Source organism: Palaemon carinicauda, chromosome 8 (genome assembly GCF_036898095.1).
Source record: "Palaemon carinicauda isolate YSFRI2023 chromosome 8, ASM3689809v2, whole genome shotgun sequence".
In the NCBI taxonomy this organism is placed as follows: domain Eukaryota; kingdom Metazoa; phylum Arthropoda; class Malacostraca; order Decapoda; family Palaemonidae; genus Palaemon; species Palaemon carinicauda.
Window position 1 is genome coordinate 126,053,686 of NC_090732.1, and position 23,051 is coordinate 126,076,736.

At 41.1% G+C, this 23,051-nt stretch overlaps 1 protein-coding gene across 1 annotated transcript in view; it reads left to right on the forward strand.

Moving 5' to 3' along the window:
• The first annotated feature begins 2,074 nt into the window (after window positions 1-2,074).
• LOC137645895 (DNA replication complex GINS protein PSF3-like) overlaps window positions 2,075-23,051 on the forward strand; it is a 46,197-nt gene continuing 25,220 nt past the window's right edge. The window contains exons 1-2 of the mRNA XM_068378926.1: window positions 2,075-2,231; window positions 9,284-9,428. Of these exons, the coding sequence (XP_068235027.1) occupies window positions 2,126-2,231; window positions 9,284-9,428 (251 nt within the window). The 5' untranslated portion in view covers window positions 2,075-2,125. The remainder of the gene's footprint in view (window positions 2,232-9,283; window positions 9,429-23,051) is intronic.

Sequence of the window (23,051 nt, forward strand, 5' to 3'; positions counted from 1 at the left end):
AAACAGTCGTCAAAGTAATATAAACTAAAGTATAGGTAAGATTATGAAGATAGATCTATATCTTTGTTTTGAACATATACAGTATGTTAGATTGATGGCTTCTATATATGTCAATAATTCACAGGGTTTAATGCGTACCGTGTTTGAATAAGATACAGATTAGTTTTTAAAACAGTTTCCCATACAGGGGTAGCTCCATGTAATCTCAAAACCGCAGCGGACCCTGTCACATTCATAATTTAGCTGCTGAATCATGGATAAACTTCTTATGCATAAAGCTTCCACAACATTTCCATTTCCCACAACTACACCAAAAGTTCATTAGTACCTAGATCTCCTCATATATATATATATATATATATATATAAATATATATATATATATATATATATATATATATATACATATATATATATATATATATATATATATATATATATATATATATATATATATATATAGCCTATACATATATATATATATATATATATATATATATAGCCTATACATATATATATATATGTATATATATATATATATATATATATATATATATATATATACATATATATATATATATATATATATATATATATATATATAGCCTATACATATATATATATATGTATATATATATATATATACATATATATATATATATATATATATATATATATATATATATATCCGTTGTCATTTAACACCATAACCTTACTTGTGTACCTACGGACTTTCACCTCTCGTCTCTCGCAAGTATTTTTTAAAGATCTATTATTTTCTGCAGTTCTTCACATTCTCCTTTCTGCAGTATAATGCCTCCTGACCTCAAGTAATCATGAATTATGTTCGCATATCACTGTTATGTCCACATGCATAAAATTACATACATCCATGGGAACTGATAATCATTATAAAAGGTCCAATTTTACATTAAAGTCAGTCAACGCTTAATATCATCTCAACTACTTTGTGGTTGAATATATCAAAAGTATAGGGTCATGTGTAATTCATACATCTTTTTCCTTTTAATTTTGAAGTTCCCATATGATCTCTTTCGTAAGTCGTAACAAGCATTCATTGTAATATCTTGTGAATTGTATTGGCTTAAGGTTTCAAAATCCTAAACCTTTGAGTGGTTTTACACCATCAATACTCTTCTATCGATCTCTCTTTTTAATAACTGTGCAACTTTATCAATTCAAATTCTACTATACGTCCTCCCTATTATGCTAAATAACACCATATCTACATAAGTCTCATATTCGTTTCAGGGCACCAGCCACCCGGTGAGATACTACCACTAGAGAGTTATGTGGTCCTTTGACTAGCCAGACAGTACTGCATTGGATCCTTCTCTCTAGTTACAGTTCACTTTTCCTTTGCCTACACATACACCAAATAGTCTGGCCTATTCTTTACAGAATCTCCTCTGTCCTCATTCACCTGCCAACACTGAGATTACCAAACAATTCTTCTTCACCCAAAGGGTTAACTACTGCACTGTAATTGTCCAGTGGCTACTTTCCTCTTGGTAAGGGTAGAAAAGACTCTTTAGCTATGGTAAGCAACTCTTCTAGGAGAAGGACACTCCAAAATCAAACCATTGTTCTCTAGTCTTGGGTAGTGCCATAGCCCCTGTACCTTGGTCTTCCACTGTCTTGGGTTAGAGATCTCTTGCTTGAGGGTACACTCGGGAACACTATTCTATCCCATTTCTCTTCCTCTTGTTTTGTTAAAGTTTTCATAGTTTTTACAGGAAATTTTTCTGAAAATTGTTCTGAACATATGTTATTTTTCCTTGTTTTCTTTCCTCACTGGGCTATTTTCCCTGTTGGGGCCCCTGGGCTTATAACATCTTGCTAATCCAACTAGGGTTGTAGCTTAGTAAGTAACAATAATAATAATAATAATAATAATAATAATAATAATAATAATAATGTCTTTTACCATAAGAAAATTGTTATATCTATAGTTTAACTTCGAAAGCCCTATAGAGACATCTAGTGGCTAATATGACAACTGCTATGCATTACGGTTACTAAAATCTACGGAAGTTTCCAACGTGAGGTACTAAAGACCTAATTTTGTGTCACTGAAGAAGAGTTTCCCGGCCAAAATCAAAACAATGCCTCTCACTTCGAGTTATTTTCCAAGTTATTTCTCCGTTAGTGACATTTTGTCCACGCAGGATAGGGTGCCATGTAAATTTGAAGTACCCGTTTATGGACTAGGTGAGTTTTTTTTAATTTATGACCAAATGGCTTGCCTCTGTAGTCAGTGCCGTATTATCCCTAAGGTAGCACCAAAAGCAGCTGACGATGCATCTTTTTTTTTTCTTTTAGTGTTAAACATTTAAACTATGGGTCATTTAATTTATTTGTGATATTATTGGGAGCCTTTGTATATCAGCTGCCAGTTCCTCACGCGTTCATTAAAAATGGACATCAACTAACCTAAACTCTCCCTCCTAACCTTACCTACAAGCAGTGTCCTTACCTACTTACTAAACGGGGGAGCTAACGCCCCCTGCAACCCCCCTAATACTGCCGTATTCTAAGTTAGCCATAATAATACATACAGGTGGCCGCTATCATACATATACCCCTATTATTGGGATATTGTAGTAAGTTATACTAAACGAAAGCATGAAATTTGCCTGGGGAATGTTTGAGGGATATCTAGGGTCCCAAAGAAGGTAGAAGCTTATGGACCCTGCCATGGGTTATTAATACAGCACTGTCTCTAGTGTAAAGTGCAGAGGGGCTACATAAGGTACCGTAGTTGAGCCGAGGGTCTTCCAGTTTTACCCACTCTCAGGCTATTCTGTTCCAGCCCGCATTTAATATGTCTTTTGTATATTTGGGTATAGTCAATGTTCATGAGGTGAAACCTAATGAAGTTAATGTTTAGATTTGCGGACAGGTCGCCCATTTCATCGTATTTTCGCTCGATAGAAAAAGGTAAAAAATTAATTAGCATTTTATAATTATTTTTTGATCGAGTCTTTTATTTTTATCTGAACTGAATGTTTTCAGAGATACGGAATCACTTTGGTGAACAGCAAGAATTGGGGAACACCTAGAGAAATTGTGTTTCAAGGAAGGGAAATCATAGAACAAGTATTATACAGGGATGTTGTCTAACCTAATCTCACCCACCTAACTTATCCTAGGAAGTGGGGTTCTCCTTACTAAATTACTTGGGGGGGGGGGGGTGAAGTCTCATCCAGCACCTTTATATAACCCAAATTCATAAATCTAAAGTCAGCCTAGGTTGTTTAAACTAATCCATGATATATTACTGTACTTCAAAATCTTTCAATAGGTTCATATGATACTTAGATAACTTACGTATTTATGTGGACACCATTTCTTGTCTAAAGCCCATTGTTTACTTTTGGGAGACTGATGGATGGTAGGTTACTACATTCGTTTTTGGCAGTGTTTTTTGTTTGATGTAATCATAAGTTGACTTTTTGAAATAATTAAAAGCTTCCAATTATTAATACATACGTTGACTTTTTGAAATAATTAAAAGGTTCCAATTATTAATGCATAAGTTGACTTTTTGAAATAATTAAAAGCTTCCAATTATTAATGCATAAGTAACCATAAGTTGTTAGAAGTTGTTTTACAACAGCCCTTTTTTCCCCCGCTTCAGTTCCTGCGTTACAACCATTACAAGAAAATAAATTCCAGGGGAGTTCAATCTACAGTACTGTACTTGGAAATTGTGCAATTTTATCTATTTTGGTAATCGTTTATATTTACAATGCTCTCTGGTTAGTATACTGTATAACTATTGTTGCTTATCTGAAAGTCATAAATTGCATCAAAGTAATAACTCGCATGGTTGGTGTGTGCAGCACATCCATCTATAGTACTGATTGCCAGAATGGAAGAGCAAGGAGATATTTATTTGCGAGTGAAGCGAGTTACAGCTGATGAGAAATCATTTGAAGGATGTAATATAATCATAAGTAATTTTGATACCTTGATAGTGACCCGTGTTAATAGTGTACGTAGCACATCCACATGCGGGATGTCATAGAGATTAAATGTAATTATGATACAGTACTTCAATTTCATGTCTTACATGAACTATATTTGTTCCTACACATAATGCAAAGCTGAAATGGCTGCTGGACTTTTAACATAGTTAGTAGCCAGATGGCGGGAAAGCCCCATCCACCCAACAGGCAGGACAACCTTCATTTTGGCCAAGGCTTCAGCTGTGTTCAAGTGTACACTTCTACATCACTGTCTTGGGTCTCTTTCCAGATTGGTTAGTTTCTTGCTTTAACCCTCGAAGGACGACCCGTCCATATAATGGATGCATTAATTGCCATCAACTTGCGAGTGTATATTGTGGATGCATTTTTTTCATCTTTGCTCCCTCATACGTATGCCTCTAGCTCCGCCTTCTATTGACGTCACAGGCTACTTTATCCAATCAGTGATCATTTACAAAGCAAAGTTGCCAGAAATCTTATACTGTACTTTGAGGTTATAGGAGTGTGCTGAGCATGCGCCGTTGACGATGGGGGTAGGTACCGTTTGGCTTATCGATCGAGATTTTGTTATTGGTTGGCGGGATAAAAGATATTGAGAAAAGATATCGATTACCTTTATGATTCAGAAACAAGTGCTGATGATTTGGACAGCCATAGTGAGCATGATAATGATGATAATATTACTATTAGTGATGTTTATGACGACGATCTTGACATTGAACCTGTTGCTTCATCCTCTAGCTGCGCAGAAGCCCTACTAGCACAAAAGACATCACTCACAGGAACAATAAAGATTAATTCTAGATTTAGTTCTAAATGTTAATATCATTTATCAGCAAAATGCTGATAGGCCATCCAAGAGATAATTATGAACACTGTAATATTTTTGTAAATCCGCATTACCAAATGGTGAAAAAGTGTCACTTGATATGTTGATATATAATTTTTTTTTTATCACGCTATTACTAGATAGAATATTCTGTTTTTTTTTTTAGGTCTTTTTCAAAATTACATTCTTTACAAAATGAGCACTGTTATAACAAATAGGAATAATAAGTTTTGTAATAATCCAGCTTCAAAGTGACTTTGATTTTTTCGCGACTGATTTCTAAAGAATTTTTTTTTTATATCCAAAGTAATTAACAATGTATTAAACAATAAATGCCATATTAAAAAAGCTCATCTTCTTGCGGTTTCAATGATACCAAATACTTATATATTAGAGTGAAAAATATATTTACTCTTTTTTTTTTTTTTTTTTTTTTTTTTTTTTTTTCTATAAATATCAATAAACCGTCTTCGTCCTTTGGCGACGCCGACCGTCGTCCTTCGTGGGTTAATGTCCACCCCTGAGCCAGACATGTGGCTTTGCTCAGGTAAGGAAGGCTGGCATTGCAGGTATTTCTTGACCAATTTAGAGGTGGACTTCATAGCCTTTTGTGATCTTCTTGGTAAGAGTGTAGGGAGTGGCCTCCCCTGCAGTGGGTGGAGTTTGCGAAGAAGAGGAAGTAGTTGTCTGAGGGATTTCTTAGCATCCTAGAGAAAGTTGATTACTAGTTCCAAGTCCTGTGCTTCAAACTGTGTACTTCTCCAAGTTTTCACATGAGTGTTCTCCCTGGACTCAGCTTGGGCCCACATGAACAGCATTTTCAATATCTCGAGATTGGTTGATCCTTCATCCTCGTGATGACAGTTGCTCTAAGGATCTAGACAAACTTCTTTCCATTGCCATAAATTGGGAATAATGATAAATTGGCAGAAGTAGTCTCATGCCCAAGAGATGCATTAAATACATGGGAATGTTGATAGATTTGGCAGTAGCGAGTTTCACCATGAGACCCTTTCATCTATAGACTGAGAGAGTTAACTCATTTAGTCATGCCTGTTCAACAACTACTAGCATGGTAGTGGCAGCGTCTTCTGGGACATCTCTTATTGTTAGAGAGGTCGCTAATATAGTATCTGAAACAACACTACACCTTCAAATTCTAGTGGTGGATGATCTCTGGTATGGTGGCTAAATGACAAAAACATCACCAAGGGAGTTCCAGTCGACTCCTCATCTCTGGAGATGCTGCTATTCACAGACGCATCCAAAGAGGGGTGGGTCGCGCTCCTGAGTAATTGGATCACCCTGGGATTATGGTCTGTTGAAGAGAGGAGCCTGCACATCAGCCTGCTGGAAATGCAAGTAGCACATGTAGCTTTGCAATCTTTGCAACAGAGTTTGATAGGCACTTGGTATTATTGATAAGGGACACTACTGTAGTAGCATACGTTTAGAAGCAATTAAGGACCATGCTCCAACCCCTCTGTGAGTTGGTGAAGCAGGCACATACTTGGGCATGTGACAACACAGTAGAGCTGTCTGCACAATACATTCCAGGAAAGAGGAATGTCCCAGCATTCTCGCTCAGCCATCATAACCAGGTACTGTAGTATGAATATTGTAGTCCCTACTTCTCTGCATGGCAGAAAGACTCTGCCCATTTGGAGGTTCCCAACGATAGTCCTACAGTATTTACCCCTAGGCCAAACAAGAAGTTGCCAGCGTTTTGTTCCCCAGTTCCAGACCTGTCAACCATGATGGAAGACGCATTCCGACACTCCTGGGACAACTTGCACTCTTATGCTTTTCAACCCTTTAGTTTTGCCTGATACATCGATTAATCAACAGACTGTTGATGACCTAGAACATTAGGTTAACATTGGTTGCTGCCAAGTTGTTAGAGGCTGAATAGTTTCCAAACTTACTGATGGTCCGTTGAGATACTGGTAGAACTATCCTAATGGCCCAACCTTCTCCGTTAGTCTCATCTACAGAGGTTCCACAACTCTGTGGCCTTCCTTTCAGTTTACAGGTGAATACTATCCAGCATTTCCTCAGAGTGAAATGCTTTTTGCATGGCACTGTACAGATGTCTGGATATTTCCTCAAATACTCTACAACCATCTTCGAAGGAAAGTGGGCCATCTTGTGCAATTGGTGTCACAAACAGGATACTTCTCTGGTAGGAGCCTCTCTGCAATTAATTTAAAAATAACAGCTTCTTCAAGACAAACATGAAGAAACTAATTTTTAGGGTGTTTATCTCTTGTCATCCTTCCACTTTATGTACAGTAGGAGAAAGGGATACAATGGCCTGTTCATACATCTGTGAGTCACTGAAAGCAACATTAAGAAACCTGAGAGAAGCTCTTGTCAGTTTCTGCAGTAAAAAGCTATTGCTCAGCGGTGAGCCAAGTCTGCAGACAAAGACCTGGACCTTTCTTCATTATAGGAGTTGTCCATTTTTATGAGGAGCTTGAAGCAGTCCTGTCCTCTCAGAGAACTCAGACACACAGCTTGGGATATTACGAAGGTTGTCAGCTGTCTTAAACATGCTCCGTGTGATTACTCAAGAGCATCGGGCAGGTGTCTGACACTTAGACCATGTTCTGTCCCTAGCCATGGTAAAGAGAGAAGGTGAATTGCTTGGCATCTCCTATGTCATTAATCATTCCGAGGGATGTAAGGTCAAGCTATCCTTTGGATTTCAGACTGTATCGAATGTGACATCTGTGCACCCGGTACAGTTGTTTACAGGGTGTTCAAAATTCTCTCCGTAGCGAGCATTTGAGGTCCATTACTTTTGTAGCGTTGTTATACTACTCAAAAGTCAGTTATCACGCAAAAAGGTTCCTGTGGAGATACTTTTAAACACCCTGTACAACATTTACACTACTCGTCAGCTTTTCCAATTGTACTTTTTCATTTGCTTCCATTTTATGATTCTGCTTTTATACAATGTTCTCCGCTTATAGTACCTGTCGGGAATTTTTCTCCGACTTATTTAAGACTGTAATGATTCTAGGCCCGATGGAGTGGGCCGATGATAAGACCTTGAAGAGGTTCGGTTTCTAAAACAATTCAGGAGGGTTTCAATAAAATATGGTCGCAAAAGTTGGTTTATTGCAAAAATAATCATTTAAAAATACAATAACAAATCACGCTAATACAATCTGAAGGACATCACAGGTGGTTAAGCCAATGTGTACTTAAATGAAAGTTAGGTGTTCAACCTTACTGCACACACAGTTACTCGACATTGACAAGAAATTGACTTAACCAAATACAGGCTCTCATGGCCTTAGAACACGGTAACCCTTAGGATGTTTGCAACATGTGCTCCGAAAATCTCTAAGTCCACAGTTGGACTAAACAAGGCGAAATTACAACATTACTGTAATGATTCTATGGTAAATGACATACCGGTGTCTGCAGACGTCATCAGAGGCATAAATCAAATCCCTAATCCCAGGGATGACAAATTTACAGACAGATAAAAATTGTACATAACTCACACTGACTAAGGAAGCGACCTGGCATGGCGGTAGATAGGAGCCAGAGGCAGAGAGACACACTACAACTTCATAGACGGTACTTACGCCGTTCGGGGCTTAGGCAGGAATGCGGGGCATCGCTCAGCATAGCTCAAAGGAAAACTACTGTCTCCCGCACTAATTAAAGGGTCCTTGTAAAATGCGCGGGAACTCTCACTTAACAAGGGGTTTAATTGAGTTTCTTTATAGAATACAAGATAGAAAAACAGTTAAAGCTTTATGTTAGATCAAAGGATAAACTCAATATTTCGGCTGAAGGCCGTAATTTGCCAGAATCTAACAAACTAGCGAGACCTTGGCTCTAAACATATACAATGATAATTTTGTCTGCATGAATGAATACAATATAATTTTCGTAAATTGTAAATAATAAAGACTTTGTTCCTCTGACACCTGCTCCTTCCCCGCCAGGTGGTAGAAATTTACGCCTCAATACTGTCACGTATTGGACAGCGCTCATTCATAGAAACGCCTGCGAGATCTTCCAGCCTTGCCCCAATTTAACGCAGCGTCTGTGAAGTTAAATGACGGGGATTTCGAATGATCAGTTCGAATTTCCCGACAGTAGCTGTGACCAATTAAGGATTCAATTTTGACCCTTGTTGGGCCTATGATATTGTGATCATTATAGATTGCCTTCAAAATATTAACTGAAAGAGAGCTAGTGTCTATGAATTAATTTTTGAAAATATTTCTATAAATGACAAATAGAGTAATACTAACATATGCAGGTACCTGTTCAGTAATCTCTTGTATATTAACATATATCTGTTTAAGCAACTTTTTCATGAAAATACTTTCCCCATAATTCAAGAGAAATTAGAATACTATAGATTATCATGATTGTAGTTAATATCTTGAACTTAAAATTATAATTTATATTTTCAGGTTTTTTGGACCCATCTGGTGGTAATAAAGACATCGAACAAGGAACTAAATTGGACTTACCATGTTGGCTAGCACGAGCACTTAGCTCAGCAAGACTTCGTATAGTGAAGACTCAGTTGCCTGTCAGTTATAAAGAAAAGTACAGGTATGTTCAATACAGTACAGTACTTTTTTCAATATTAAACTTACCCGATAATCATGTAGCTGTCAACTCCGTTGCCCGACAGAATTCTACGGAAGGGATACGCCAGCGATCGCTATACAAGAGGGGGGTGTACTCACAAGCGCCACCTGTGGCCAGGTACTGCAGTACTTCTTGTTGACACCACTTCAATTTTTCCTCTGTCGTGCTTCCGGCAAGACGTTCATGGATACGCTTATAATTTTGGAGTCTTGTTCACGGTTTTTGGTGAAGTATTGCTCTAAGATTTCAGCTTTCGCTATTCAGGAAGTTTTATTATTAGCTTAGCTAGCTTTTGGAATTAATTTGATTAATTATGGTGACGAAGAGAGTATGAACTCTCTTTCACCTTTAAATGGCCGACCCTTCCCTTAGACGGAAGTGTTGGTGTCTAAGAGAGTATAGACTCTCTTTCTTAATTTTGCTTAACAAAAGTTATAGATTTATTTTTTTATCTCTCCGCCTTTTATAGGCCTCTTCGGTTAACTTCCTTTTATTATAAACTTATTAAAATTAATTTTTATATTTGTTTATTTTCGACCTTTCCTAATAGTAGGCGGTCTTTTCTTGGTACCGAAGTTAATTAACATTGAGCCCGTCATTTCGGTTTTACCTGTTAACATATTATGCTATTTTAATGTTTTTGAAAGAATTTCTTTGATAGTCTCGTACTGTTTTCAAAGTTGAACTAACGTTTTGTTTTGTCTCCGCAGTTGTTGACGTTCAGAACGTTCAACTTGCGCTCTATCGTTACGATAGAGAGAGAATTTTCACGGTGTCACGTTGCAGTAAGAGTAACCGTTTTTAGCGTTTTGTTCATTCTTTCTTAGCTTAATGGTTTTAATTCTAATAAAGGAACTTTTTATTTGGGAAATATTTCAGTTTTTTTCCTTTAACAATAATATGTTTTAACGATATATATGATTGGGCTCTTCTCTCAGGTTCTAAGTCAAGAGAGAGAGAGAGAGAGAGATAGAGACGGAGGGAGAGAGAGCTGGATAAACGTTTCGTTCAAGCGAGTAACGTTGTTATCGTTTTTGCTCTTCTCCCTAGTCTCTTTAGGGGAAGAAGGTAAACGTTTTATGAGTTTATTCTTGTTCTCAAGCTTTATGCGGTGAGAGATTTTAAACGTAGTTTATTTGATCTAGTGTTTAGTCTCTTTCCAGCCACTGAATTATTTATCTTTCATTAGATTTTTCTGTTACATTGTAATTCTGTTTTCGCAATTACTAACTTTTAAGGAAGGATAGAATTGCGTGTTTCAGGTACAAACCACTTAAAGTTTCGAGTTCAGTGAAATAAGTGCAAACAGAAAATCAAAAGTGATAAGTGATTAGCGCAAAGTGTGTCAGTGTTGTGCGTGAGGGTACTTCTGTGCGTGCCAGTCGTCCTCCCAGTCCGGGACCTCTTGCAAGCTCCCAAGCCCAGGGGAGAAGCAATGTCGAAGGGCAAAAGGGTTCGGCAGGCCTTGATCGGCGCACAGAAGTATCCTCGGTGGTTGCGGGCGTGTCTTACAGAGACCGTCACTCCCACCCGCAGACGATTGAGCCCGTCTTTTACTCGTCTGCAGAAGCTGGTTGCAGTCATTGGATTAGCTCTGACTCTCCGCAGTCATCAGGTGACTGCACACCTCCTAAGAGAGGTAAGGTGATGCCGCAACAGACCTCATCTTCTGTTAAGGCTTTGCCTCAGCAGACCTTAGCGTCTGTCGACCCCAAGATGACTTTGCTGCAGTCCATGCAGTCACAGCTTGCGGTCTTAATGCGTGAGTGTCAGGCTGAGAAGGTTACACCTCCTCCTGCGATCGCTCCGCCTCTCCGCAGTCCAGTCTGCCAGGCGTACGAAGTTGAGGTTCCTCAGGATACCTTACCGCGTACTGAGTTGCCAGTTACCAGCGGTGTGCAGCAACCTCCGCCTTCCTTAAGGCAACCTCAGCAATGGGAGCAGGAGTCTTATGCCTTACTTCCTCCGCTTCCGCCTGCGGTTCCACCAGCGAGGCATCAATCTCTTGAGGTACGACAACCTCTTCCATCCATGAGGCAGCCACCTCAGCACTCGCTGCAGCGACCTCAACCCTCCTCAAGGCGAGAGCCTCAACTCCTTAGGCTAGCACCTCAGGAACCTCAACTCGCGAGACAAGAACTGCGTTCTGCGCAGCCGCTACCTCAACTCTCGCAGCTCACACCTCAGGAACCTCAACTCGTTCCTCAGGAACCTGCTACTGCGCATCCGCTACCCTTACAGCAAGCGCAACTCTTGAGACAAGAAACTCATGCTAGGAGTCAGCCACCTCAACGCATGCATCTGCCACTTTCTCCTCAACTTGAGCCTCTTCCCATTCAACTTTGAAATAACAAATGACAATAATAACACCTCATTACTTTCATAACTTGCATTTGTAATCATATACATGTATGCCTACACAAACATTATGATAATGGAGGTTATTCGTATTACTTAAATAAAAAAAAAAATATATATGTATTCCTTGCAATATATTTTTAACAAATCGCAAATATGGCAAAATATCTTCAAAACAAAAATGAATCATGAGTTATGAATGTAATGTAAATATTATGTTGATATTAAAACCCCATGCAAGCATGCATGAAGTAATGCAGTGTTGCCAACAGGGCGAGTTTCCCTGTCCTGAGGTGAAGTAGATTATAGATCGTATATTTAGTGCAGCTTAATTCTACGATTATCATGCCTGCTATCAAATTCATCAACAAAACAGTCTAAATCAATTCCCTCGGCACGTGCACTTTCAATGGACAGTAATGCGATATTACTCAATCTAGCACTGGTCATGGAATTTCTGAGAAATGTTACACGCCATGCAACATGCTCTGCTTCTCTTACAGCATGCTCTACATACAGCATGCTCTGCATACAGCATGCTCTACATACAGCATGCTCTGCATACCTTACCGCATGCTTCTCAGTCACACATCTTTGGTTGTTGCCAACTCACTAGACTGTCAAGCAGTTTCATAACGTTGCCTTCTAGTCTGCTGCTTTTGCACCAGTGAAACCCTCACTGAGAGAACTTAGCTTTTCTCGGATATGGTCCCTGTAGATGAGAAAGTGCTTTTCTCCCTCCTTCTGATATTCCCTTGAGGACTCTGTCATTTGGAGAGGAGCCTTTTGCTGCGTAGCCTCCTATGGACTTTTATTTAAGCATAACATGCTTCCAGGGAAGGTAATGGTTCCACTTCAGTCGCTAACCCCGTCTGTTACCACACCTGCTCCCATAGACCTTGAGCTGTGTTGCAAGACATGCAGTCCAAGCTTAGTCCTTGTTAGAGGATTTTTTGTTTACGGAGTCAGTGTGTCACTGGGAAGACGTTCAACAACCAGCAGAAGTGACTTGTTGTGACGCAGTGCGGCAACCTCAGCAACCCGATAAGGAGTTGTCTATACGACCCAGACAGTCTAGACAGCTTCGGGTTGTCACTGTACTTCCTCGCTTCCCCATGGTTGACAGTTCACAGACTGTGCAGCAGTACCATGATCTTGTGTCCGGCTCCGTCAGACGACTGGCTTTTAAGAGCTTCCACAAGTCGTCGCTGTCTGGAGATTCTCAGATGGACTATGGATCTGACCAAGGAACTGGGCCTCCTGGTCAATTTTGAGGAGTCTCAGCTCGTCCCATCCCAGACCATTGTCTACCTGGGTATGGATCTTCAGAGTCGAGCTTTTCGGGCTTTTCCGTCGGCCCCAAGGATCTTCCAAGCCCTAGAATGCATCCAGAGCATGCTGAGAAGGAACCGATGCTCAGTCAGGTAGTGGATGAGTCTAACAGGGACACTTTCATCGCTGGCCCTGTTCATCGTGTTAGGGAGACTCCACCTCCCCCCCCTTCAGTATCATATAGCTGCTCACTGGATAAAGGACATGACGCTAGAGACGGTCTCAGTTCTTGTTTCCGAAGAGAGGAGGTCTTCTCTCGCGTGGTGTAAGAACAGCTTTCTTCTCAAGGAAGTCTACTTTTGGCTGTTCAGAAACCCGACCGCCGTCTCCTCTCGTACGCATCAGACACGGGCTGGGGTGCGACTTTGGACGGACAGGAATGCTCGGGAACATGGAATCAGGAGCAAAGGACACTTCACATCAATTGCAAGGAGTTGTTGGCGGTTCTTCTGGCCTTGATAAACTTCAAGTCCCTCCAGCTTAACAAGGTGGTGGAGGTGGACTCTGACAACACCACAGCCCTGGCTTACATCTTCAAGCAGGGAGGGACTCTTTCGTGGAAGTTGTTCTAGATCGCAAGGGACCTCCTCATCTGGTCAAAAGATCGAAAGCTCACGCTGGTAACGAGGTTCATTCAGGGCGGTATGAATGTCATGGCAGATCGCCTCAGCCGGAAGGGTCAGGTCATCCCCACAGAGTGGACCCTTCACAAGAGTGTTTGCAGCAGACTTTGGGCCCTGTGGGGTCAGCCAACCTTAGATCTGTTCGCTACCTCGATAACCTAGAGACTCCTGTTGTATTGTTCTCCGATTGCAGACCCAGCAGCAGTTCACGTGGATGCTTTTCTGCTGGATTGGTCCCATCTCGACCTGTATGCATTCCCGCCGTTTTAGATTGTCAACAGGGTACTTCAGAAGTTCTCCTCTCGCAAAGGGACACGGCTGACGTGGATTGGCTCCGCTCTGGCCCGCGAGAGAATGGTTCATAGAGGTACTGCAATGGCTGGTCGACATTCCCAGGACTCTTCCTCTAGGAGTGAACCTTCTACGTCAACCTCACGTAAAGAAGGTACACCCAAACCTCCACGCTCTTCGTTTGACTGCCTTCAGACTTTCGAAAGACTCTCAGAGCTAGGGGCTTTTCGAAGGAGGCAGCCAGAGCGTTTGCCAGAGCAAGGAGAACATCCACTCTCAGAATCTATCAGTCTCAAGGGGAAGTCTTCCGTAGCTGGTACAAGACCAATGCAGTTTCCTCAACCAGTACCACTGTAACCCAGATTGCTGACTTCCTGTTACATCTAAGGAAAGTAAGATCCCTTTCAGCTCCTACGATCAAGGGTTACAGAAGTATGTTGGCAGCGGTTTTCCGCCACAGAGGCTTGGATCTTTCCACCAACAAAGATCTACAGGACCTCCCTAGGTCTTTTGAGACCTCAAAGGAACGTCGGTTGTCCACTCCAGGCTGGAATCTAGACGTGGTCTTAAGGTTCCTTATGTCATCAAGATTTGAACCTCTCCAATCAGCCTCTTTTTAGGACCTCACATTAAAAACTTTTTTCCTCGTGTGCTTGACAACAGCTAAAAGAGTAAGTGAGATCCACGCCTTCAGCAGGATCATTGTTTTCACATCTGAAACGGCTACATGTTCCTTGCAGCTCGGTTTTTGCTAAACGAGCTTCCTTCACGTCCTTGGCCTAAGTCGTTCGAGATCCCAAGCCTGTCCAACTTGGTGGGGAATGAACTGGAGAGAGTACTTTGCCCAGTTAGAGCTCTTAGGTACTATCTAAAAAGGTCTTAACCTTTACGAGGACAATCAGAAGCCTTATGGTGTGCTATCAAGAAACCTTCTTTCCCAAGTTCTAAGAACTCAGTTTCTTACTATTCAGGCTTCTGATTAGGGAAGCACATTCTCATCTGAAGGAAGAAGACCTTGCTTTGCTGAAGGTAAGGACACATGAAGTGGGAGCTGTGGCTACTTCAGTGGCCTTCAAACAGAACCATTCTCTGCAGAGTGTTATGGATGCAACCTATTGGAGAAGCAAGTCAGTGTTCGCATCATTCTATCTCAAAGATGTCCAGTCTCTTTACGAGTACTGCTACACCCTGGGACCATTCGTAGCAACGAATGCAGTAGTAGGCGAGGGCTCAGCCACTACATTCCCATAATCCCATAACCTTTTAACCTTTCTCTTGAATACTTTTTATGGGTTGTACGGTCGGCTAAGAAGCCTTCCACATCCTTGTTGATTTGGCGGGTGGTCAATTCTTTCTTGAGAAGCGCCGAGGTTAAAGGTTGTGATGAGGTCCTTTAGTATGGGTTGCAGCCCTTGATACTTCAGCACCTTAGAGTTGTTCAGCCTCCTAAGAGGAACGCTGCGCTCAGTAAGGAAGACGAACTTATTTAAGGCAGAGTAATGGCTCAAGTCGACTTCCTTACCAGGTACTTGTAATTTCATTGTTATTTTGAATAACTGATAATATGAAATACGGGATACTTAGCTTCTTGATATACATGTACACTGGTTTTCACCCACCTCCCTGGGTGTGAATCAGCTACATGATTATCGGGTAAGTTTAATATTGAAAAATGTTATTTTCATTAGTAAAATAAATTTTTGAATATACTTACCCGATAATCATGATTTAATTGACCCACCCTTCCTCCCCATAGAACCAGTGGACCGAGGAAAAATTGAAGTGGTGTCAACAAGAAGTACTGGAGTACCTGACCACAGGTGGCGCTTGTGAGTACACCCCCCTCTTGTATAGCGATCGCTGGCGTATCCCTTCCGTAGAATTCTGTCGGGCAACGGAGTTGACAGCTACATGATTATCGGGTAAGTATATTCAAAAATTTATTTTACTAATGAAAATAACATATTTCTATGAAACACCCTCATGTTCATAATGCTTCTCTCTCAAAGCCTGGTTTTATAGTGATATATATGATAAAACTAAAAATGCCCCAATTTCTTTCCTGTTAACAGGCTTAGGCCTCTAATTCTATATTGAGAGAATTTGGTGGTTAATGGCAATTATTTCAACTTGGGTATACCACAGCCCCTTTTATCTTTTCTGTCTTCTGGGTGCTGGTAGGTGCTCACAAGGGAGAAATCTCCAGAAGTGTGAGTAGGCATAATGGCGCACTCGACAGTAGGTTCTTGCTTTCTGCACCTAATCTCTGAATCACAATCATGTTCGTTATCAGAAGATGATCCTGTTAGTCATCAGATCTTAATTTACGTCTCCTTCATTCAAGTGATGAATGATCCTTAGAACTTTGGGCAGGGGGAAGGACTCCTTCTCAAGTCCTAAAGGACGGACAGTTTCCGAGAATGGTCATGTCAGGGCAACTAGGTCCTCGCACACAAGGGCTGTGCCTGCAGATGTAACTAGAATTGTTAATCTTTTACACGAGTTGGCATGAGCTGGCCTCTGTCTCTGCTTGGAAGTAGTAATTTCCAAAGCCAAAAACGCCTATAGGGTCCTCATGGTTTCGTCCCTAGGGTTAACATCTGGAAAGATTATAAAGGACTCGCTTTGAGAAGGAAGTCCACTAGTTTCTCTAGAGGTAACGGATCAAACTTCCCATCACAAGCTTGTCCTAAAGTTTGATTAAGATCGCTATTCTTCCCCACACCGCCACCAGAGGAGGCTGATGGCGAAGGATCCAAGGGCAGGGTACCAGGTGTAGGAGGAAGAGGTCAGGCTGGCTTCTTAGAATATGAGAACCCCAAAGTAGAGGAGATGCACTTGGACTACTTCCTTCTGCTGTATGCCTGCCACTGGGAGAACAGGCACTCCCTACATTCATCACTGGGAGAGGCTTGTGAGCAATTATGACCTCTGCAGGATGAACACAAGGAATGGGGATCAACCGATGACCTCACAAATGACCTGCAGCTATGACCAGTAACTTCTGTGCAAGTCAGCATGTCTACTTTCAGTTCCTCCATCCCTAATACACTACACAGATCCATTGAAAATAAAAAGTAAATTCATTGTGCCAAATTCAGTTAAGGTGTTGAGACTATGTGAGTACACATGGCGGTTGAAATCAAATAGGCTATGTGGTGAGCGAGCAGTGGGGTGGGGCTTCCCTGCTACCTGCTGGTAACTATCATATTTTGAATAGCCAAGTTTTCTAGCGTCATTGAAATCATACTCCTATTAAGGGATGAAGGTTTATATTGATATCGGAACACAAAATATCTGAAATTATTCCATCACACACTCAGGCCACTAAGGAAGTTTACTGTCCATTGCAGTTAGTGGCAAGACAATTTTGTACGTGTGACAGATGGCTTTATTATTATTATTAATTTCTAAGCTACAACACTGTTGGAATGGCAGAATGCTACAAGCTCAGGGGCTCCAACAGGGAAAACAGCCTAGTGAGGAAAGGAAACAAGGAAAAATTAAATATTTCAAGAACAGTAACATTGAAATAATTATCTCCTATATAAACTATGAAAACTTTAACAAAACAAGAGGAAGAGAAATAAAATAGAATTGTGCCCCGGAGTGTACCCTCAAGCAAGAGAACTCTAACCCAAGACAGTGGAAGACCATGATACAGAGGCTATAGCACTACCCAAGACTAGAGAACTGTTTCTCTTTGGACCATTGCGGTTTCAAGATAAGTGCTCTATTAATAAGAAGCATTTTGGACTACTGGCATGTAGACTCCTATAGAGCTCCATTCCCAGAAAGCCCTCCAACCTGGGCTCATAAGAAAGCACATTTACCAGAAGGCGAAGGGATTCTGGAGTCGTCTTGGGCGCAGATCCAAGAACTCTTCCTCATATCATGGACCGACGAAAGGTCACGCACAATGAGGTGTAGCCGATCGATAACGCCAGAGCGACAACTAATCATGAATCCTCGACAGTCTTATTTCCCAAAGGGAGTGCTGGAGAAAGAGAGGAAGGGTAAGAAGGCAAATGAAAAATAGGCATGATCCTTGCATTTTGGAGTCTCCCTGGGGCACTAGAGTTAAACCATGTTATGGTAAAGCCAAGAGCCTAGGCTTTGTGAGACCATTGAAGAGACAGCTGTGCTATCCCTTCAGTGGGACAGGAAGTTAGCAAGAAGAGGAGCTTTTAGCACTAGTTGGAGAATTGGTAATGTTACTCCTCTATGTAAATGTGTTTGTGGTAGCTCAAGTCCCACTGATTACCGCCCAATTTCCATAACTCCCATATTATCTAAAGTTTTTGAACGTCTTCTGGCAAAACGTCTTAATAGGTTTGCTGAAGGTAATCATCTATTCCCTAGTTTGCAATTTGGTTTTCGTAAAGGCCTTGGAGCATGTGATGCCCTTCTTACAATCTCCAATGCTGTACAGAAATCCCTTGATTGTGGTCGGGAAGTTCGTATGATTGGCCTTGATTTTAGTGCTGCCTTTGACCGTGTTAATCATGAGGCCCTTGTTTTCAAACTGAAACAGTTGGGAGTGGGTGGGTCGTTTCTTAGCATTATTATTGAATTTTTAAGTAATAGATCTCAAAGAGTTGTTGTTGATGGGCACCATAGTGATTATAGGAATGTGATATCCGGTGTTCCACAGGGTAGTGTTCTTGGCCCATTACTTTTCATACTATATACACATGACATGTGGTTTGGCCTGGAAAACAAGCTTGTTGCATATGCAGATGATGCTACTCTCTTTGCATCAATTCCATCCCCTGAATGTAGATCTAGGGTTGGTGAATCCCTTAATAGAGATTTAGCTAGAATTAGTGCATGGTGCAAATTATGGGGTATGAAGTTGAATCCTAACAAAACTCAAAGTATGATTGTAAGTAGGTCAAGGACGGTGGCTCCTCAACATCCGGATCTCAGTATTGATAATGTTTCTTTAAATATGTATGACTCTTTCAAAATTTTAGGTGTGATTCTCGACAGTAAATTTACTTTTGAGAAACATATAAGGTCTGTGTCTTCTTCAATTGCACAAAAAATAGGCTTATTGAGAAAGTCTTTCAAGATTTTCGGTGATCAATCTATTCTGAAGAAGTGTTTTAATTCTTTCATTCTACCTTGTTTTGAGTATTGTTCTCCTGTTTGGTCTTCAGCTGCTGATTCTCATCTTAATTTGTTGGACAGAAACTTACGGTCTATTAAATTTCTTATTCCTGATCTAGATATTAATCTCTGGCACCGTCGTTCAATTAGTTCATTATGCATGTTGCATAAGATTTTTCATAACTCTGACCATCCTTTACATTCAGATCTCCCTGGACAATTCTATCCTGTTCGTAATACTAGGCAGGCAGTTAATTCTAATAGCCAGGCCTTCTCCATCACGAGACTCAATACTACGCAGTACTCTAGAAGTTTTATTCCAGCTGTTACCAAGTTGTGGAATGATCTTCCTAATCGGGTGGTTGAATCAGTAGAACTTCAAAAGTTCAAAGTTGGAGCAAATGCTTTTTTGTTGACCAGGCGGACATGAGTCTTTTTATAGTTTATTTATGACATATTTGTTTTTGATGCTGTTAATAGTTTATATATGACATGTCTGTTTTGACGTTGTTACTGTTTTTAGAATGATTTATTGTTAATTTGTTCTCTTCATTTATTTATTTCCTTATTTCCTTTCCTCACTGGGCTATTTTTCCCTGTTGGAGCCCCTGGGCTTATAGCATCTTGCTTTTCCAACTAGGGTTGTAGCTTGGATAGTAATAATAATAATAATAATAATAATAATATAAGGATAGTACAGCAGTCAAATTGATTCCCAAGATGGAGAAGGATAACAAGAAGGAAGGGGAACCCTCCAAGTACCACCCAGATTTGGTTTTGGGGTTAGGAAAGAGGTTCTGCCAAACGGAAGTGCTTTCCAGAACATAGCGATATGTCTCCAACCAGACAAGAAGATTTGATCAACACTCGGACCTCCTTAGTACTGGATTTAGGTCCCCCATCAACCAAAGCTGGAGATCTAGGGTTCGAATCCAAATTTTTTAAAGTCTTAGTCCTGATAAGACTAGTCAATGGACTGCAGGAATCAATTAAGACCCCTAAGAAGAAGGAATTCGTCAATTGAAAGACTCCTAGATGCTCCGCAGATTACCAAACTTCTTACTCTGAAGCTACCTTGGTCTGAGTTGGCCAGGGAAGCTATTGGGACCGTAGAACGTCGGGTCTCGGACCACAGGAATTCATTAAAGGCGAGCCACATCTTAAGAGATTTTGCCTCCCCACTTCATGAGCAGTGGTTGTTTTATGCAACCAAAGAGGCCAACCCCTCTCCTCTGCTGGTGGAGGCATGCTTCACAACCTTAACACTGGAAATTTCTATACGAGACTGGCATATCGATCAACAATCTATTTGGCTGCGCAATTGGCGAACATGGAGGCTACAGCCATATCTATCCTTCAGGCAACATCCTGGTTAGATCATTGTTTGGGTATACTAGCTTTGCCACTACTCGGGATGTCAGACCCTGAGAAGAAGAAACAGTTGACCAACTTGGGGTTCTCTGGGACAAAAGTGGTTACGTTTCTAGCAACACCAATTAATTAACCAATGTACAAACTGGGTCCTTAAATGGAGGGATGCTGTAACCACTAAGTATGTCTGACAAACAGATTGGCCAAAGAGAGGCTTTAACATTAAGAAACGCTCCTATGACCCAAAGTGTGGCCCTCTTCCCGACTGAAGATGTGAATGTAATAGTCGATTAGTGGAGAAGGTTCAGTCAGGAATCTTTCTTAAATTGAGCTGTGTTCTTCAAGAATACGGCATCATCCCCTAAGGAGACGACTATGACTTTGAAATCGGCCCTCTTTTTGTTCTTGTTATAAGCCAGAATAGAAGAGGAAGGGGTAGGAGAGGAGCCAGATATTGCTAGGGAGGGCAAACCTCCACATCCAAGTGCCACAAGTGGTGGGATGCCAGTGGAAGAGATTACAGTACCATGGCATGTACTGCACCCCGTTCACTGGCTCTCCTCCCCCTCTCACTCAAGTTCTGAAGGGTCATCGTTCTATTGGACACATTATCAGGGGAACCAAATTCTTACATTAAAAGTTAAGATAATCATGGACAAGGGCACCCTGCAAGTAGTCCAGGACATATCCTTAGGATTCTTCAGTAGACTTTTTCTAGTGAAAGTGTCTTTTTGGGAGCTGGAGACTAGTGATTGACCTTTCCATTTTGAATGGGTTTGTCTGACAGCTGCCAGTCAAGAGGGAAATAGTAAATACAGTAAGACAAGCCATCAGAAGGAATGACTTGATCATGATAGCTCTGAAAGATGTGTCCTTTCAGATCCTCGTTCATGAGTCATCTAGAAAGTTCCTCCAGTTTTCTGTCAGCAGCAAGGTCTATGAATTCAGTGTTGTGCTCTGGACTGGCGACTGCACCTCAGGTATTCACGAAAGTCTTTGCACTCATCTTGGTGTGGGCTCATAGCAATGTGGTCAGGTTACTGAAGTACCTGAATAATTGGGTGGTAGTCCTTTCAAACTTAGAGACAACTCCTTCAACATCAGGATAGACTTCTCGCTATTGGCACAGATCGTGGTAAGTTGGAAAAGTAAAGCCTCACCCCCAAAAAGATGATGAATTAATGATGTACCCAGAAAAATTAGCATAATTAAGATGGCAGGAATGGGGTTCCCTTCAGACGACCAGAATGCAAGACTGTTGTATACCGCACCTGTTCCTCTATCATCATCTTCCAGCTTGACGATGGCAACAACTGTTGGGTCATTTGTCGCCCCTGGAAAAGTCTTCTCTTGGTTGATTACACTCACTCCCTCTCCAGTGGTTCCTCAAAATACACTGGAACCATAACACTGATTTTCCTTACTATACAGTTCCTATCCAGTTACAGTGGATCAGGAGGCTAGATTGGACATATGTGAAGGTGCCTGATTAGGAAAACCTCCCCCCAGAACTACTACTGTTATCAACCTGCTGGAAATGAAGGCAGCTCTATTAGCACTGCAGGCATTTCAAAAGTACCTCGTAGGGCACTCGGTAGCGTTGATGAGTGACAACACTACCATTGTGGTATAGATCAACAAACAAGGTGCTGCTTCTAAGCACCTTTGCCAGTTGGCAATACAAGCTCACGAAGTGCATTGAACAATGGAGTGGAGGTGTCAGCAAGATTCATTCCAGGCAAATGGAAGGTGGTCGCTGACACTCGGCCACTAGGGATAGATTGTAGGGTCAGATTGGTCCTTTCCTCCTCAGTTAGTAAGGAAAATTTTAACTTTGTGGGGTTCAGCAATGATTGACCTGTTTGCAATAATGCTGAACAATAAGCTAACGGTGTGTTATTCACCGGTTCCAATCAGGCAGTGGCATTGGAATAAGCCTTCCAACATCCATGGTATGAATTAGACGTTTATGCTTTTCCACCATATTGCCTAATTCTCAGAATAATCAACAGGGTATGGTCAAGCCAAAACCTCAGGATGATGATGGTGGTACCCAAGTAGCCACAAGCAGAATGGTGTGCGAACCTTCTCTTGCTATTGATCGGGGAAAACTCTCAGGGAATTGCCCCATTAGCCCAGTCTTCTGTGTCAACTACACCTACAGAGATATCATGACTGTGACACTCTTGTTTTATGGATGGAGGATATCCACCATTTCCTCAAGTGAAAAGGCTTTCCACAAGGCACTGCGCAATAGCTGCCATAGTTTTACCTTGCAAGCATTTCTTTAGACTGATTGAATTATCAGATCTGGGATCCTGAAAATTTACATGGATTCATCCAGTCCAATAAGATCTTAATCATTTTGCTTTTGAGGCAGGGGAGGTTTCATTTACTAGTCTTTTCTCTGCTGTCACTTAATCTAGTTGACCCGTCCCCATCTGCCCTGTCAGGGAGTCTTCCCTTGGAGAGACTCGGAATTGAAGTTATGTCCTCT